Here is an 18,207-nt window from a genome sequence, read left to right on the forward strand (position 1 = left end):
GTGTTGCTAAGAGTCAACAAGGACTTGATGGCACCCAATCAAGCAATCAATCAGAGCTTATACTCCTCCTATCCTAAAATTAGCCAGCTGAAATTAAGAAAGCTGGGGATGAGTTGAGGAATAGAGGAGCTGTTTATCCTGGGGCTGAGGACTGTTGATTGTTGATATTTGATATATATTAGAGGTAGGCAACTTGGTGCATACGTATACAGTGTGTCTCCATAGCCCCTCCTTGATGCCCACTAGTTTCTCCATTCCTTCTGATTTTTTCAAGTATTATTTTAATTTTAAATATTAAATAGGAAAGTATTACTTTCTAGTGTCTCCTTGTTGATTGGGTTTTCTTAGTTTCTATCCTGTTCTCAATTTCACTGTATTTGTTTGTTACATGAGTCACTCTGTGGCTCCTTTTTAGGAACTGAAAGAAGCAAAGATACAATTGGTATAAATAAAATGAACAAATGTAATAAAACAGTACCATGTTTTCCCAAATACCCTGAACCATTTCACCAGAAGAGGTAGGAAAGCCCTGAAAGAGGAGACAGATAATATATCACATTTGGGAAGCTGGGAGAGCTCCTATCAAATGCCCTCTCTAGGAAATGCAGGAAGAAAGTCTCCGCCAGTACACAGTCCAAGGCCATTCGTGTCCCTGCAGCTTTCAGTCCACACTCTCCCCACTTACATGCTTGGACAGCGATGACATCTGTACTCAAGCAGTGTCTCTTTACTGACACAACTCCACAATTCCTAAATAATGAGCCACAGCAGTGACACAAACTTGCTGACCTAGCTGATCTTGCTTAAAGCCTAGCAGGATCCAACTTGGATAGTACATGGATGGAAGATCACCAAGAAGTTCTAGGATGTAGGCTAGACTGAATAATAATAACAATAATAATAATAATAATAATCCCAGAAGGCAGAATGACCAGACCACTTCTATACTGTTGCCAACAAAACAACATGGACATGTCATGAAGCCACCAGGAGTTGACCTCAATTCAGGGGAGTCCTCACCTAAAAAGTAATGATATTGAGGTGGAAAAAAAACATTAAAATTCTATAGATATGCAGTTTTTAGATGCACAGGAGACTTGGCCCCATAACATGGTAATAACTCTACAGCAGCTGCCAAGGTAAAAAAAGTTAGCTCACAGTCAAATGGAAACAGAAAAATGAAGTTTATATTCATGTTGCAGACCATCTTTTTTGGGCACATTTTCATTATATTTATTTTAAATATTTATTGACCCATTATCATTAAAGTGATTTCTAAGTAGTATACAGCATAAAACAGAGCAAAACATAAAACTTTAAAGTTGTAATAAAATAATTATTAATACAAGGCTCTATATAAAGTTGATAAAAGATACCAAATATAAGGTCAAAGTGGTGAGCAAAAAAGAGTGTCTTACATATAGTAGAAAGAAAAGCAGAGGTTAGGGCAAGAATGAAAAAAACTAGTTTCCAGATCATCACAGTAAGACAGCCAGCGGAGTGTGGTTCAATCTGTCAATTCTCTCTAGATAACTACAATGAAGGCCTATGGTTTAAAGGGGAAAACCTCCGATTTTCACAAGGGTTTATATTGTAAGAATAAATCCCTGAAGATATGCTGGTTGTACGCTGATATCCTATACAACTGCCTGAGCAAATATAACTGAATAGAATACAACTTTTTGAGAGTAAGGAAAAAGACAATATCTTATCTGCACACTCGATTTCCAAATTAAGTTTTCTAATCCCTTCTCCAAACATGTGACAGATTTTTGCCCACAATCCATCAAATGTAGATTAAAAAAATTAAATCAAGATGCAGAAATTTACTTTTGGATACAGAAAGCAAAATATTGGTCAGCTGAGCATTTTTTGTTGGGATGAACAATTCCTTTGATTTGAATTCCAATTTCAACCCAGAAAGAACACAAGGCTCAGGGAGAAGCATTCTGAACAGGGACTGGCTAAAGTCTTACTTATTGTGAATTCTGTGAGATTCAAGTAAAATAGCTGAGCAAGGTGAGAAGGGGGATAAACACAGGTGTTCAAGCTTACTCCAATAGGAATCCACATTTGAACTATCTTCCTTGTAGCAAAATGCATGCAGGAACTGCAAGTTTCACCAACAGAGATATGCCTTGGCTAGACTTTACCATAGATAAAATTCTTCCTCCTCATATAGATGAACCATTAGGATGGAAAATTCACAAAGTTTCTCTCTCTTATATTATGAATGTATGCCTGTATGTATAACATTCTGTCCCACCCCCACCCCCAAGAAGCTCTGACATTACCAGACAAACACCCTCAATTGCTGTTCTAGCACTTTCATCAATTTCAAGATGTCATTTACTAAAAATATTTTTGGGTTAATCTGCTTCAGTTCAGACTAAGAGCCACTTGTCTGAGAGAGATAAACCCAGCCATGGTAGTCTCTATGGTTATCTACAGAAAGTACCCTTGGAGTCCACCCCCTACCCTTATTCAGTCCTTCCCATCAAATATGTACATGCCTAAGAAATTTCCAAGCTTTATAACTGATCCAAAATTAGGTAAAGTCTTCATTTCTTACCCCCTCCCATTACATTCTCCACGAATCCTAGTCTCTACCTGCGGCCTAGACCATATACACATTTCATCCCCTTTTCTTTCTTGCAGAAAGCCTTCAAAGCAGTAGTTGTGTTCCAACTAGAACTATCTAGCAGAAATTAAGAGAGGCAAAGACCTGTGAGAAAAGTGGGCTCTAGCCCATAAAATCTGTCAGGTCACAGTTAGCTGATTAAGGTTCTCTGGGGCTACCAGAGATCTTTAACAAGAATCCACATCACTGTCTTCTGTCCTGAACATTTCTACCACGTCTTCCAGTTATAATGACTTTTGACTGGAAGCCCTCTGTCTGAAAGCACCCTTTCCCATTCAAAAGAAATAGAGAACAAGTTGAATATCTCAAGCAATTTAAGATAACAAAGTGAAACTTTTCCCATTCTTATATAATCGGTTTGCTCTCATTCTCAGGCTCTTCAGCTGTTGTTTTCTCACTTTACACCTAATTTCCTTTGCATATCCCTCTCTAGCACAATCTTTGTGGGGGAGGGGAGGAGTGTGTGGAGGAAATTTACACATTCTGTGTGCTAAGCCCAAGTGCAAATTTGATATTTCCATCCTTCTTCACACCTCTCCACAACAGTAGAGGGAAAACAGATTCCATATTAGCAACCCCAGATTGAGCGGTAAAGCTCCATCCTGCTCAGAATCTATTTTCTGTCATTTTATATCCCCCTGAAATTCCTCAGCAGACAGTCTTTGCCAAATTCTGGTTTAGCTGCTGAGGTTTATGGTTGTCGTCACCACAAACACTCAGTGTATTTATAGATCTATGGGCTTTACTCCAAACCTGTCGTTGCACCAAATGGTCCAAAACATTTCTTGCCATTTATTCAGACTCAAGCAAAGAGGAAGACATACAGACACTGATCCCACGCATATGCTATGCTGGAGACCGAGAGTTTGCCTCTTCTTCCTGACAGGGTGGGTGAAGCAAAAACTTCTTCTTCTATCATGTGTCTCCTGGCTACTGCTTCATCTTTGCAAAGCAGGAAAGGGAGGGGTTGATTTCAATTAGGAAAGTGATGAGCAAGAGGCTGCCTAGATCTTTGCTTGCTGCCATTTCCCTCCGTTCTCCTCCCGATCCAAGTTGAAACCCAACTTGGCTTCCAGAAGATGGAAAGCAAATTTGGAGAGCCAAATATGTGAGAGAAAAGGAAAAACTCTTTAACAAACTCTCACTACTCTATTGGCTCATTCATCAAAAGCCCTGGAACAAATTTCTAAAACAACAGATAAGGGTTTTTCACAAAATATAAGGAGTTTGAAAGACACTGTTTCTCCCGTAGGAAAAAAATACCCCCCTCATCCCAAAAAACAGGGGAAACCTTGGAGAAGAGGAGCAGCTTGGAGGAGAATTAAAGACTCTTTCTTCTACTCACTGTTCTTTCATTCGAAATTATGCCTCCCTGCCCTCCCCAATTTCCAAAGGTGAAGCAGCAGCCAGGCTTTGAACATGTACAGTAGAGAATGAACACAGTACCTTACTCCTGCATTTTTAGTCACAAAATCTTAGAAATGCTACATAAACCCAAAGTGTTGGATAAGTGGTTAGATGAAGTCAAAAGTAGTCTTACTCAAGTCAAGTTCAACTCCTGGTGACAAACACTTAGTTTTCTTAGCAGGAACCCAGAATTGTTTTGCCATTGGCTTTTATTTACTTCCCACTCTAGCTTAAAATTGTAGGATTTCTTGCCAATCTCATATCTAAATACTAGATCCAAATTAGCTTAATTTTCTTTTAAGATGAGCCACAGTTGGCTAGATGCTGCCACCTCCTGAGGTATTAGATAAACCTCCAGCTGCAGTGGTTGGGAGTGAGAAGCACTGTGCTACAGTGGTTCACCTCCTACCTCAGCGGTCCTCACACCTATATGAAACTGCTAGATGAAGTCATCCATTGGTTTGGGGTTCAGGATTGACATGAGTACTGATGGTGAGCAGGAGGGGGCCTCTATCCAGGGGGGAAAACACATGCGTAGTACTGAGGAATTAAGCAGCCATTCAAAGAGACACAGATCAGACCCGCCTTAGCCTTTGGGGTTTATCTGTCTGGGTTTTTCCCACGCTTCTTCAGTTTGTTAGGATTTTCTGTCTTATGTAGCAGTAATAAACACTAGAGACCTATTCCTCGTCTCAGCATGATTCCTGACCGTTAGGACAAGCATCATCAGTATGGTGATGATACCCAGGCGTACATCTCAACTTTGGGCTGTGCAGGTGAATCTGTCAAGACACTGACCCAGTGTCTGGGGTATGTTCAGGTCCAAATGGGGCAGAACAGACTTCAGCTCAATCCTGACAAGATGGAGTACCTGTGGCTGTTTAACCCCCTGGGACTGGGGACATTTTCATCATTGGTCTTGGATGGGATACTACTTCCTCATTCAAGACTTGTGCCTAACTTGAGGGTCAGGAGAATATTTGTATAGGTATATCTTGTGCACCAATTGCACCATTTCCTCGACCAGGAGGCCCTACAGACATGCCCTGATCACCTTACGACTAGATTATTGCAATGCACTCTACATGGGGCTGAAATCATCTGGAAGCTACAGCTGGTACGAACTGCAGCAGTGCGAGCAGTAATGGGCACCTCTCAGTATGCCCATGTATCACCGCTGCTATGTGAGCTGCATTGGTTGCCAGTTGTAAGACTGAATATTGGTATCATCCTGCATGTTTTTTTACATTCTTTTATAAGAAGTGATGATGGTAGTGAACAACAGATATACATCCTGCAGCCTGTAGGCAGCTTTGAAGACCTCTTCTATGATTCCCAGAGCATCTTTAATAAGGATATATCTAATGGGGCCTATTTTTGCCTGGATGGATTAGGGATTTTAATGGGTGAAAAGCATGTCTTAAGTATTGAAGAGGTTTAAGACACCCATGTAGTCCCTCAAAAGAAAAGCTACCCCAAATTAGGCCAACAAAAGAAATATTTTAGGATATCTAGTTTGCCCATCCCCAAATTCCAAACCACAGAGAAAAAGATGGTGAAAATTTTGGCTTCACCCAACCCAGTGTCATAATGATGTCAATGAGCATATTCCCAGTGAGCCACAGAGACTATCATTTTAGACATAAAACTTACACAGCTGTTCCAAGCCAAAATTTAACTTGATGAGAACTTCAGATGATGGACTTTATCTCCTTTAGTTTGCTGTTCCTATATATAGCATGATGTTAATGGCAAAGATAAATGAGGACAGAAACAATATTTCTTGCTATTCCAACTATCTGCATCTAGGTAGGTCCCCAATCTTTTCTGCTGGTGGTCACATCTGGAATGTATCTACTCTGAGAAAATGGCTGCCATGGGTACAGGGTCAATCGTGAAACATTTATTAGAAGAGACTTCAGGATAAACAGGGTAGAAAACAAAAAGTTCAGAATTTCATCACTCTGCCCTCATCCTTTGCTCAGTGAACATCATGCCTTTTTGTAGGACATTATGCAGCAAACAAGGGATCACCAGGTAACATGTAGGTTGCCCCACATAACAGCTCTATGAAGGCACAGAAATGGTAATGAAAAAGCATCTCTGCCTAGCTTTCCCTTTCACATAAATTGGCAGTGTTTGCAAATGACAGGCTTATTGATCTTTTTAGAGAGAGATGTGTGTTGGCCTCCATAAGCAGCTTTCTGTGCTTTTAATTGACTGCAATGGGAAAAGCAAGGCTTATATCAAGAGCAGTTAATTTGCGACAGCAGAGGATGTAGACCTTTCCCTTTCACCCCCTAACCTCTGCTTAACATCCTTTGCTTTGGACTCACACTTTATTTCTGCAATGCTATGTTCCCAAACCCTTAACTGGCAAGTTAGTGTAAATAAAGGGCCAGCTATGGTCCACTGAGTCAATCCTGACTCCTGGTGACAAGGAGGGACTGCAGGTGAACAAGTCCCTGCAGTTTTCTTGGCCATGTTTTCGGAAGTGGCTTGCCAGTACCTTCTTCCTAGGGCTAAGAGAGAAAGAGAAACTAGCCCAAAGTCACCCAGCTGGCTTCTGCATCAAAGCCAGAACTGGAACTCACAGTCTCCCACCTTTAACTGAGTGCCTTAACTACTAGATCAAACCGTGTCTCTTAAAATAAAGGGTTAGGGTCACATATAAGGGAAAAGTGGTGGCGGTGGGGAAGGAGATGCTTAACTCCTACTGTGCCTGCTTATTCTCCTGCCCCCCATATTTTTTTTTCCTAGCATTTTTCCTGCAGGTGCAGGTTCTTCTGCCCCCCATATAAAGACAGCCATTTTCAAAACTTATTTCTGGTCCCTGCTAGGCAGGAGGGGCACTTGCAGGACAGAATTAGCAGAAGAGGGGAGAATCAAGTACCCCATCTAATTCCCAGGATGAACGTCGCCCTTTGGAACAGTGTCACAAAGGTGATTTTACCCTGATAGTGATCTGGATTCTCTGAGCAATCCATGATTCTGCAGAAATGCAGAAACAAGACACAATGCAGTTTTGCACTACCTGAAAAACATCCTGTATCATGGAAAGGGGAGCTATTAGGATAGCATTTGAATATCCTATGGAATTCCATTCCGTGCCCAATTATTTGGTTACCTGAAGTTACTTTCGCCTATGTTTAATAAGTTTATAAATGTAAACTTATTTTATATTTATATACTTTCTATATAATTATATATCCAGTTGGTTTATAAACAGACAGAATAGTATAACAAGAATAATAAAGTAAAACAATGTTTTTAAAAAGCCAGATTGCTATAAAATGTGGGGAGGAGAGAGAAGGTAAAACAAACCAGAACCATTCATTCAGTATTCATAGAAGGCAGGCCTGGGTGAAAAGCAGGTCTTCACCAAGCACATAATCATATAATAGCAGGCACTTTATAGATTTCAGGAGGAAAGCAATCCAGAGCAGCCTTTCTCAACCTTTTGACCCTGGAGGAATCCCTGAAATATTTTTCAGGCCCCGGGGAACCCCTGCACATTCAGGCTCATATCTAGGCCAGCAGTTACAAAACTATGATATTCGTTTCATGTGTAGGCCTGTACATATGCACTGTGTTCCTAAACTAAAAATAACGAAATTTACCTCTTTAATGTGAAGTTGCTCAAATCTGAAATAATTTTTAAAATAAATTGCGATCTCCCAGGGAACCCTAGTGACCTCTCGCGGAACCCTAGGGTGCCACGGAACCCTGGCTGAGAAACCCTGCTCCAGAGCGTAGGGAGCACCACAGAGAAAACCTGCCAACGAGTAACAAGATGGCACTCTCCCAACTTCGATACACACAACAGGACCACTCCTAATAATCTTAGTGATTGACCAGATCACTATACAGTAATGGTAAAGGTGATCTGTCAGGCATCCCACCCAAGTGGTTTAGGGCCTTATATGTCAGAAGCAAAATACTGAACCTGGCTCAGTAGCCAGCTGGCAGTTGCTTCAGTAGAGATGGAACATATGCATGACCAGGTGTCCTTCTCAGCAACCTGTCTGCCACATTTGGCATCAGCCATAGCTTCTAAACTCAGCTATGGGTAGCCCCATGAAGAACACATTATAATGATGTAAACCTCAGATTACCAGAGTGTGACTACCACCAAGAGTAACTCCGTAATATTTTAAGTCATATCATTTGTTTAAATGCTGCAATTTCCTCTACTCTGACTGGCAGAAGCTCTCCAGGATTTCTGGCAAATGTCGTTCCTATCATCAGCAACCTGATTTGTTTTGACTGGGGTTGTTGAGGATTCTGTCTCCTGTGTTTGCAGGAAATCATGTTTGCAAAACTAGGATTTCCAATATTTGCAAAGCATATGGTCTGTTATTGAGCTATAGATTCTTCCCTCTCAGTGCAGCCCCAGCTTCTTTTGGTGGAAAAGTTTGTTCTTTCCCAGTTAACTAGGAAAAAAAAAATCCAACCGCACCAACTGCAAAGGTAATGTATTTTACTTGGAATGCAGTACAATGTGCAAGTTTAAATGCATTTTTACTTACACAAGCTCACCTTAAGAGTCCTTAGTGGAAAACTACTGGGACAAAAATGGACGGGAAAGGGTTAAGCACTCCTTTTCTTTTCTGCTTCCTTTGCCTCAGTCAATATGCTAATTAGAGTTTTGTTAAAGATACACTTAGTGAGGGTATGAAGTTCTACTCTTAAAAAATGACATTTTCACTTAGTTAAGAGATAGGCAATCTGTGGCCCTCCAAAAGTCGTTAACCTACAACTCCTAACTTCTCTAGAAATTATGGCCAATGTGGTATTGGTTGCCCACAGTGCCACACATTGCCTACCTCTGATTTAGTTAGCACAATACAGTGCAGAGGCAGCTTGAATAAGGAATCGGACTGGGAGCAGAAGCAGGGACACCATCTTCAGTGTATAATGAATTCCTGCACACCACTTTGTCTAAGTTGCTCCTAAACTCATGTTAGCATTAGCCAGCCACAATGAATACAGTAAAAGGAGAAAAAACCTGGGGGGTGTGGGTGGGATTTGCACTAAAGAGAAAGGAAAAATAGGAAAAGGGGCATGCAAACCGATTTCCTATTTGCAGTCCTTAATTCTAGCCAACACATATATGCCAAAGAGTTTTTTAAAAGGTATTTATCCCTCTTATTAACCCACACAGCATTAACAGTACACATGGTGCTTTACAGAATTTTGTTAACAAAACTAGTATGTTCACTTTGCCCAAAGAAGGTTACAGGATAACATAGGTGGCCTTGTAGGCTGTATAATCCAGTCCCTCCCTTATGGAGGATATCCAAAACGGAAGCATTTCCATTTGATGGTTAATTTGCCTTTGCTTGAAGATTTCCAGCATATGCTACTGCCAGGTAATTGGCCCCACTGTTGAACTGCTCCTTCTGTCTCTAGGTAAAACAAGAATAGGCATCATGTGGTCCTTGGATTCCTTTTTGGACCAATAGAGATACTCCCCACCAATCACACAGCCAATATCTCACAGCAAAAAGTAGCGTATTTTCCAACATTTAGAACATGAAACAAAGCAAAAGTAACTGGGGTGTTTAGCTTTGAAAAAGTCGAACACATCTAAATAGTGGGTAGGAAACCAACCTTACAAAACAGGCTGAAAATATCAGCCTGGTAACATAATTATGTCACTGCCCTACCAACGGAAATCACTGTTTACAGGAAAAGCATTTCTGAGTGTTAAGTAGCCCCCAAGTTTAAAAGTTTAGGCAAGTGGTAATAGGAATGATCTTTTTATCTGAGGTCGTTGTAATTTGCTGTCAGCTACAGTAGATAATATTGAGTGAACTTGATAAATAGGCTAGTCTAGTATGATTTATTTACTTTTTAAAATGTATCTATTCTGTTCAATTGTCAACCCACATTCTCAAAGTGACTTACAAAAGAGTGGGGAAATATTTAAAGCAAAGAACTGGGGTGGGGGGGGGAACCCTAATCAATAAGGCCCAGAAAGTCTTAAAAGAACTTGAAGTTAGAAATGTTTTTAAAAGCCTTGCAGAAGATGATAGCAAAAACTATATTGGGCAGCTTCTTATATAACAAGAGATGAATAAGATCAATGTAGCTGTACATAGTTAAATTTGATTACAGCTGCAATTAAGTCAAAGGCTTCAAGGAAAAGGAGTAAGCTGGCATCGTGTACATCTAAGGTAATGAACCTATAGTTGAAAATCCACATGCAGATTTCACCCTAGGTTCAAACACTGCCTGCTTTAGCTTCAGATACACCCATTGCTGCAACAGGGACTTCAAAAGATTTTGATGGACATAATGCAAACTTTAATTGGGTAAAAGAATGTACAGATTGGACATTGCATGGCATAAAAAGGTGAGAATGAAGGTGCTCCTGTAGATAAAAGAAGCATTCAGACGGCCAAAAGTTGATAGAGGTGAAGGAACAATGGACTTGTGTCCATTAACTGAAAGACAGATGAGTAGGTAGCTAAATTCTAAAACTACTGCTAGTTTAAACAATACTATATCCCAAGGTTTCTCAGCCTTGGCAACTTTAAGATGTCTGAACTTGAACAGCCAGAATTCCCCAGCCAGCATGGCTGGCTGGGGAATTCTAGGAGTTGAAATCCACAGATCTTAAAGTTGTTAAGGTTGAGAAACACTGCTATATCCATATTCTAAATGGTATAAAAGCTTTTAACTGATCTTCTGACAGGCTGTTACAGCAGAGCTTGTATAAAAAAAACCTAATTATACGTCAAGAAAATTCTCTATGTGACCCCCAAAATAAAAACAAATCTGCACGCACACGCACACGCACACGCACACACACAGAGAGATCTATATTTGAAAGATGTAGTTTAATCATAATTAAGGCAAAGCAAATTCTCAGCTAGAAATTCTGTAGTGAGGGGACCTCAGGGTACAGCATGAACAAGGAATATTATAACCCCAAAAGCTGTAAACCTTAAAACAGGTAGCAAAATGAAGTTATTTTATTGAATTATATAATTCAAATCTAAACGTAGACTTTGTCAATTATCCTGTGCAAACTTTTGACTCTGCTATCCAGAATTGTCACTGTAAGACAAGAGATCATTGATTTTTATCAGGCAATTACAGAGAATACTTCCTTCATATTTTACCTTGTTATCTCTGCTTTGGTACTTGCACAAACTGGTACTGGTTCCCCTAGCATTTTTTTCTGTATTCACTGTCAGCAGTTCTCCAGGCTTCAGAGAAGAGTCTATATCTCCCAACATAATTTGGAAACTTGTACACACAAAGCATGTGCTCTAGAGCTGTATTATAGTCCCCCCCCCACCAAAAAAATACTAGAAACTTATTTTTCTTCTGTTTTTGATGAAGGTTAAAAATCGGGATGTGCAATAATTCTGAGGCATCAGCAAAGATGCTGCCTTCTAACAGTCATGAGCTGGGATGATGGAAGGTATAGTCCAACATGTTTGGAAGGTGCCAAGACTAGGAAGTGTGTTTTAAATACTAGATATCTCCCACACCTGTTTTCATGTTGCATATTCATTCCATTTCTGATATTTCACAACACACACCCTAGATTTCATCCTCATTATAGCTATCAAGAGAAAGAGAGACAAAAACACAGTTCTTGGAAATACAATATTGAACACAGAGTAGGTTTATAAATAAAAACCAATTTTAAAAGTTTAGTTAAAGGTGCATAATTATACTGTTTGACTCATACTTTCCTCCTGTATCCAGATTCTCCTTTGCAAAAGCTAGAGTTGCAGATAAAAGGTGAGCCCAAAGTACCAGTGCAATATTGACAAGGATTAACATTTGTTTGGCAGCAGTAAGCAGCTTAGACCTTTGCTCTAAAAATATCCACCGTGATATTCTTAGACACTGGCATGCTTTCTTATACAGCCCCTTCTCCCACCCTCATCCTAAAGTATTTACATTTGCTCATACGCTGAAGTAAGCAGAATGGGTATGCAAAAGTATCAGTAAAGTAAGGTATGGGGAAGGCATTATTACTAAAGCATCTCCCTGTCCATCAGTAAGATGTAAATGTATGAAAATGGCCATGGTTTTTCAGCAGAAAATCAAAAGCAATTGCCAATCCAGGTATTGAGTTCATCAGGCTTTGCAATGATTAATTATTCAATTACTGTTAGCTGTTGTTTAAATTTCTAACCAGAAGGCTGTGTATATTCTGTGTCACCATGATTGCATGGCAAGCATGTTCCAAGATAGTCATTTGAAACTCAAGTGTCTAGCATTCAGAAATGCTAGACACTCCTAAGAGCCTTAGACTGAGAATATTTTTCAGCTTATTTTAAAATCAAGTTTCTTCCATTGTGGCTGAAGAAAAAAGGCACAAAGGCAGTGTCCAGCAAAATCTCAGAAACCACAAGAGAGCTGAGTGAAAATGCCAGTGTTTTGGCAACAAGGCATACTCATATGTGTGCGCATGTACACATGACCTTCAGTGCTTTTTTTTCTGTGCTATGATTCTATAAACCCTGCTTCAATTTACTTAATCTCAACCTTCAATCACTTTCCTCTTGCAATACTTGCTGGAAAATGACATGTACTTTGAAATTCTGCCAGGGGAAATAGAATGAATTACAGAAATCAAGCTAACATAGTTATATAATGCAACTACTTATTCTGTCCATAAATTTGATTTTTCTGAGGTCAAAATCTGGATTGTGGAGAGGAGCAGGATATACACTGCTTGATTTCCTTGAACGACAGAAAGGTATAAAGGCTGGAATGTAAGAGCAATCAGATGCTCTTGGCAAAGAATACCAAGGTCAAACATCTAGTTTTCTTAGAGCAGGCCTACTGTAATCAGTGGATTTTGGCTTAAGTCATCGACTTATATATGTTTACTTTAAATATGGTGGACTTTGAATCCAACCTACTGTATAGGACATAAGCGATGCAAAGCACAATTTTTGAAAATAACTAAAAATAAAGCTCAACCACAACAAAAAGCAGCCTAAAGCCTCCACTACCACCCAAATGCCCATTAAAAGATGATTATTTTTATGGCCTTACAAAAAGCCAGGAGGGTGGAGGCTAAACTAATCCTGGGGGATAACCTATTCCACAATGTCAGGGCCACTACTGAGAATGTCGGCCACTTCTTGGGGATAGAACCCTAAGCATCCTTTCCCAGAGTGATCACACAGGATAAGCAGAATTTAATCAAAGAGGATGGTCCTGAAGATGAATGGGCATCAAGTCATGCATGGTTTTAAAGACTGACACCAGCAATTTGAATTGGACTTGAAAACCTATCAATCACCAATGTCACAACATAGCACAGGTGCTATGCTGCTAAAGAAGCTCACTCTTGTCATCAGCCAGCATTTTGAATCAAATGCAGATTAGGGGTAGTTTTCAAAGGCAGCCCCATGCAGACTATAGGTAGTCTTTGCTTAATGACCCTAACTGGGACTAAAATTTCTGTCGCTAAGTGAAGCAGTCGCTAGGCAAAACATCACGTGACCGCACCGCTTAGCAACAGTTCCAGTAGCCCCAGTTGTAGTCATTAGGCGAGGACCTCATACTTCTCCTGCCCTGCCACGGCCTCCGCTTCAACTCCCCCTGCCTAGCTCCCCCCATCTCTGCCTTTTAAGCTGTCCTGCACTCCCCTACCCCCGCCACCCCTGCCAGCCCCACCTAACCTTCTCCATCTTCTTCCTCCTGCTGCTGATGAGGTGTGCAAGGCCTCGCAAAGGGCCAGCAGCTACCTTGGCCAGGCACACTTTGTCAGCAGTGGGAGGAAGAAGACAGCAAAGGTCAGTTGGGGGTGGCAGAGTGCAGGGTGGCCAAAGGGCAGAGATGGGGGGGAGATAGGCAGGTGGGGGGAGTTAAAGCATGCACTGTGGTTATAAATGCAGGCAGGCTGTCAAGTGCCTGAATTTTGATCATGTGACTGCAGGGGCACTGCAACAGCTGTAACTTCAAAGACCGGTTGTAACTACCATTCGTTCAGCACCATTGTAACTCTCAATGGTCACTGAACAAATGGTCATTAAGCAAGGACCACCTGTACATCATAACACTCTAATTGTGTGCTGCTTAGGGCATGAATCAATGTCATAAGCACTTCCTAGCCCAAAAAAGCCACAATTACTGCACCAGCTGAAGCTGGGAAAAGATTCCTTGGCCGTGGCCTCCACCTGCTGCCCAAAGTTTTAGTTTTTCTCTTTATTGTTTTTCTGCTTTTAACTGTAAGCCACCCAAAATAGTTCTGGAGTCTGGCAGCCTCTAAATGTAAACAACAACAACAGTAATAATAATAATAATCAGGAGCTATGAATCCTAAAAAACCCTCCAACGTGCAAACCTGCTCTATCAGGGGGAGTGTCATTCCACCCAGAGCAAATCTAGGAGCTGGGATAGAATCAGATTATCTTCCTATGAAAAGCACCTCCATCTTACTGGGATTCAATTTAAGATTGCTTTGTTTCTTCCAGTCCCTCACAGCTTCCAGACACAAAGTAAGAACCTTGTCTGCATCTTCAGCTCAGCCTGACTATCGATGAATTGTACAGATGACACCTCATCCCAGATGACCTCCACAAGAGGCTTGATGTAGATATTAAATAACATGAGGGAGAGAGATGAGCCCTAGAGCAATCATGGGCTCAACTCCTCCTGCCCCAAAACCACTGACTGGAACTACAACTGCAACCACAACTCTAGAAGAACTAAAATATTATAAAGTAATGCTCCCAAACCCCAGTCCTTGCAGCTGATCCAGAAGAACACCATGGTTTATGGTACCAAATGCTGCTGAAAAATGTTAATAGGACCAGGAGGGGTGCACTCAGCCTGTCCTGGTCCCAATGTAGGTCATCTATCCGAGCAACCAATGCAGTCTCGGAACCATGTCCAGTTCTGAACCTGCCTGGAAGGGATCCATTTTGCTTAGGATCTTCTGTAGCTGCAGCCCCATCATCTTCTCTAAAATCTCCCCCCAAAACGGAAGGTTGGAGTCTAAAACAACTGCATTGTGACATATTCAGGAATGTTCATATCACGGTTTCCTTCAAAGTGACTGGTACCCACATTCCACCAAAGAGGCATTAATCACCTCCCAAGGAAAAGTGAAACAGTCAATGACACACGATCGGGAGACCAAAAGTGGTGAATGTGCAACAATGACAAAACTGAGAGTATATAGTCATAACAGAAGTTTAACCAAATTTAAGTAGGAATGGCTCCTATATATACAACACGTTACACAGCAAGGCAGATTTAGACATTTGGGGTATGGTTTCTAGGAAAAGAGTCAAGAGACTAATTAAAAAGAACAGATGAAATGATTTAAACAGATATAAGCAAAAATTTCCAGTGCTTAATATTAAATATTAAAAGCATAGCATAAATATTTAAGTAGTAGTTAGTGGTTCAGGAAAAAGAATGGAAGGGAAGGGGAGACTGTGTCACCAAAATTTCCTCCATAATTTTTTTTACTTATGTTCCATTTTTCGTTCTGCTTTTTGTATCTTTATTCTTCACTCTTTTTACTCTTTTAAGCTATGCAATATAATATAATAAAATAAATCACCTCCTAAATCCAGCCAAACACACTCATGGCCGCAGCCACATAAAGCATATTACAGAGAACACTATCCACTTCCTCGGACCCCACAAGTTCAAAAGAATCCCCCATGACTTTGCAAGTTATTGCCCCAATCATCTCGCTAAACTCTGCCCAAGTGGTACTCCCACCCAGAGTAACTATGCACAATTCTATCCAGGAAGCATCTTGCAAACATATCAGTGTCTGCAGAAGTAACATCTCCCCCACTCTTTCCCAAGAGGATGCAGGAACCTTGAACGTGGCCTCTGGTTAAGAATATGCAGACAAAATAAGAGCAAAGACTTACACATGCTTCGTCAAACATGGGCATCATAACCAGTCCTCCATCCCAGAGAGGGTAAGCAAACCAACAATTCTTATATAGACTAGAAAGTGATCTGATCACAGCAAAAGATTGATCACAGTGTCTTCCATCTCACAGAATCCACTGTCTGCTCCAAAGTGAAACCTGTATCTAGCATATGCGTTGGGCCTGAGATTGTCTGGAATAAGCCCATGACATCCTGATCCCACTCAGGTCCTAGACCTAGTGATTGCAGCTTGAAAACCTGCATCAGCTTAGTTGTGAGCATCAGGAACCCAGGCAAGGAGGGTGGGCAGCAGAGTGGTCAATATGTCAACAGCAGATGAACTATGCAGTATTATCCCTCAGGAGAAGCAATTAGTTACGTTTTCTTATTCAGGTTGGGAAAAGCTGTGCAATGTTTTTTAAACCTGCATTTTTTTCATTCTATCTTCAATGGACTATGCAGCCTACCTTCTTCCAGTACAAGCTGCCAACTGTTTCAATGAAACCGCCAATATATCCTGTTTAGTCTTCTTTTCATTAAACTAAAATAAACCAAACCAAACCAAAACTAGACTTTTCTTCTTGGCTGCTTATTGCCCCATTTAACTCTCTTTCCTATTCTAGACTATCATAACTCCACAGAACTGCAATGGCCACTTCTGTCTCCATAGCACTGCATACAACAGATGCTCCAACAATATCAGATTGCCCAAAGTTGTACATCAATGGGGAGATACAGGGGCAGAACATTCTGTACCTACCGCAACCATGATAAGATATCTGACTTTCCTTGAAAATTGCCAACAACACTGGAGAAACAAAGAAGCATTCCACTAACATCTGTTTTTCTATAAGCCCTCACCCACCCCTAATATTTAGCCAAGTGGGAGACTCAACTATCTCCTTTCAATTTTTAAAACAATAAATTGCCAAACAGAAGGGCAACTTCAAATCAGAACCAGAACCAGGACCAGAACAATGCTATATGAAAAACAGGCACTAACAGTGTGCTTTGGCTTCAGCTTTGTCTATTTCTCTGTGATGTCATGTCAAACTCCTAGAAACATAGATTACCTGTGATTCACTGTTGGCAGTGTTCACTTTGTTCTGTATTTCTTATTCTGCCAGATCAATATAACTTTCAAGACTTCAGCCCGGTTTACACTAAGTGCCATCATACTGAAGCACTGTATTACTTTTGATTATATTATCTCAGACTGCAGGTGGAGGTTACATTTTTGGATGCTGCACTACAAGAAATAAACAAATCCTACAAGTAAGAAGCTATCACTTAGGGAAATTTTTGGCCATTCTATTTCTTGTTCTGTTAAGTTTCCTACTTGAAAGGACAGCTTGGACTTTGTTTTTGGTTTTAAAATGCATTCAGAAATGTTAACTCCCACCTGTAATCTGAAGTGGTACAGTCCATTCTACTGCCTCATTCCCACCGCATTTTGCTGTGTGTGTAGACCAATCCTGAAATCACCAAGGAAGACTATCACATAATTATCCCGGGCAACGTATTCCTCTGCTGAACTTCTCAGCAGATCATGATTGCTGCAGAAGAACCAATTTTACATCAATAGATTCCAGAATAACATAAAGTATGGAAGCAGAAATATGCACATCTATTTGAACGCCTATGCATACATATTTTAAAATATATGTATGTATTTGTTAGATTTATATCTCATCTTTCTTTCAAAAGCTCAAGGTGGCATATGTAGCTTCCATTTTCCCCCCCCACATCAATCTCCTTGTGGATTAGGCTGGGCTGAGAGACAAAAATTTGCCCAAAATTGCTATGAGTTTCCATGATAGAACCTCTCTAATCACAGTTCAGCACCTTAACTATTGCACCACTATTGCTCTATTATTTACTGTATATTTACTGTGCAACCATCAGCAATTGTAAGAAATTACAAGACAACTGCAATACCTACAACATTACCCAAGAGTGAGGAATTTTTCTTTTAATTCCAACAAACAGGTATAACTGAGCTAGGAAAGATCCATGAGCAATCTCAGTCAATATTCCATCCTAGCAATTTACATCTAAAGGATCTCTAGCAGATGTCAATTCATTCCTGTTTCCTCCAGAAATTCTATAGAATGGCAGTTTTGTAAATATCAAAAGGCCAACTAATTCAACTTAACCTCAAGAAAAAAACACCCAAACCTTCTACCTCTGGAAGTTTACAACTGGCCTGAGACAGGATTGCACTCTTCCCATGTGGAAGCTCTCTGAAATTTGTAACAATTGAAGAAGGCTAGATGCTA

At 40.5% G+C, this 18,207-nt stretch overlaps 1 protein-coding gene across 7 annotated transcripts in view; it reads right to left on the minus strand.

Annotated features, from left to right (window-relative positions):
- The window catches only part of HDAC5 (histone deacetylase 5), a 127,123-nt gene that overhangs the window by 78,607 nt on the left and 30,309 nt on the right, over positions 1-18,207 (minus strand). For 3 of the 7 annotated variants that reach the window (XM_063300890.1, XM_063300889.1, XM_063300892.1), the window contains one exon: positions 17,331-17,403. The exons of the other annotated variants lie outside the window; for them this stretch is intronic. In XM_063300890.1, coding sequence (XP_063156960.1) covers positions 17,331-17,403 — 73 coding nt within the window. The remainder of the gene's footprint in view (positions 1-17,330; positions 17,404-18,207) is intronic. 7 annotated transcript variants of the gene reach the window in all.

The sequence above is a fragment of the Candoia aspera genome, chromosome 4, assembly GCF_035149785.1.
Source record: "Candoia aspera isolate rCanAsp1 chromosome 4, rCanAsp1.hap2, whole genome shotgun sequence".
In the NCBI taxonomy this organism is placed as follows: domain Eukaryota; kingdom Metazoa; phylum Chordata; class Lepidosauria; order Squamata; family Boidae; genus Candoia; species Candoia aspera.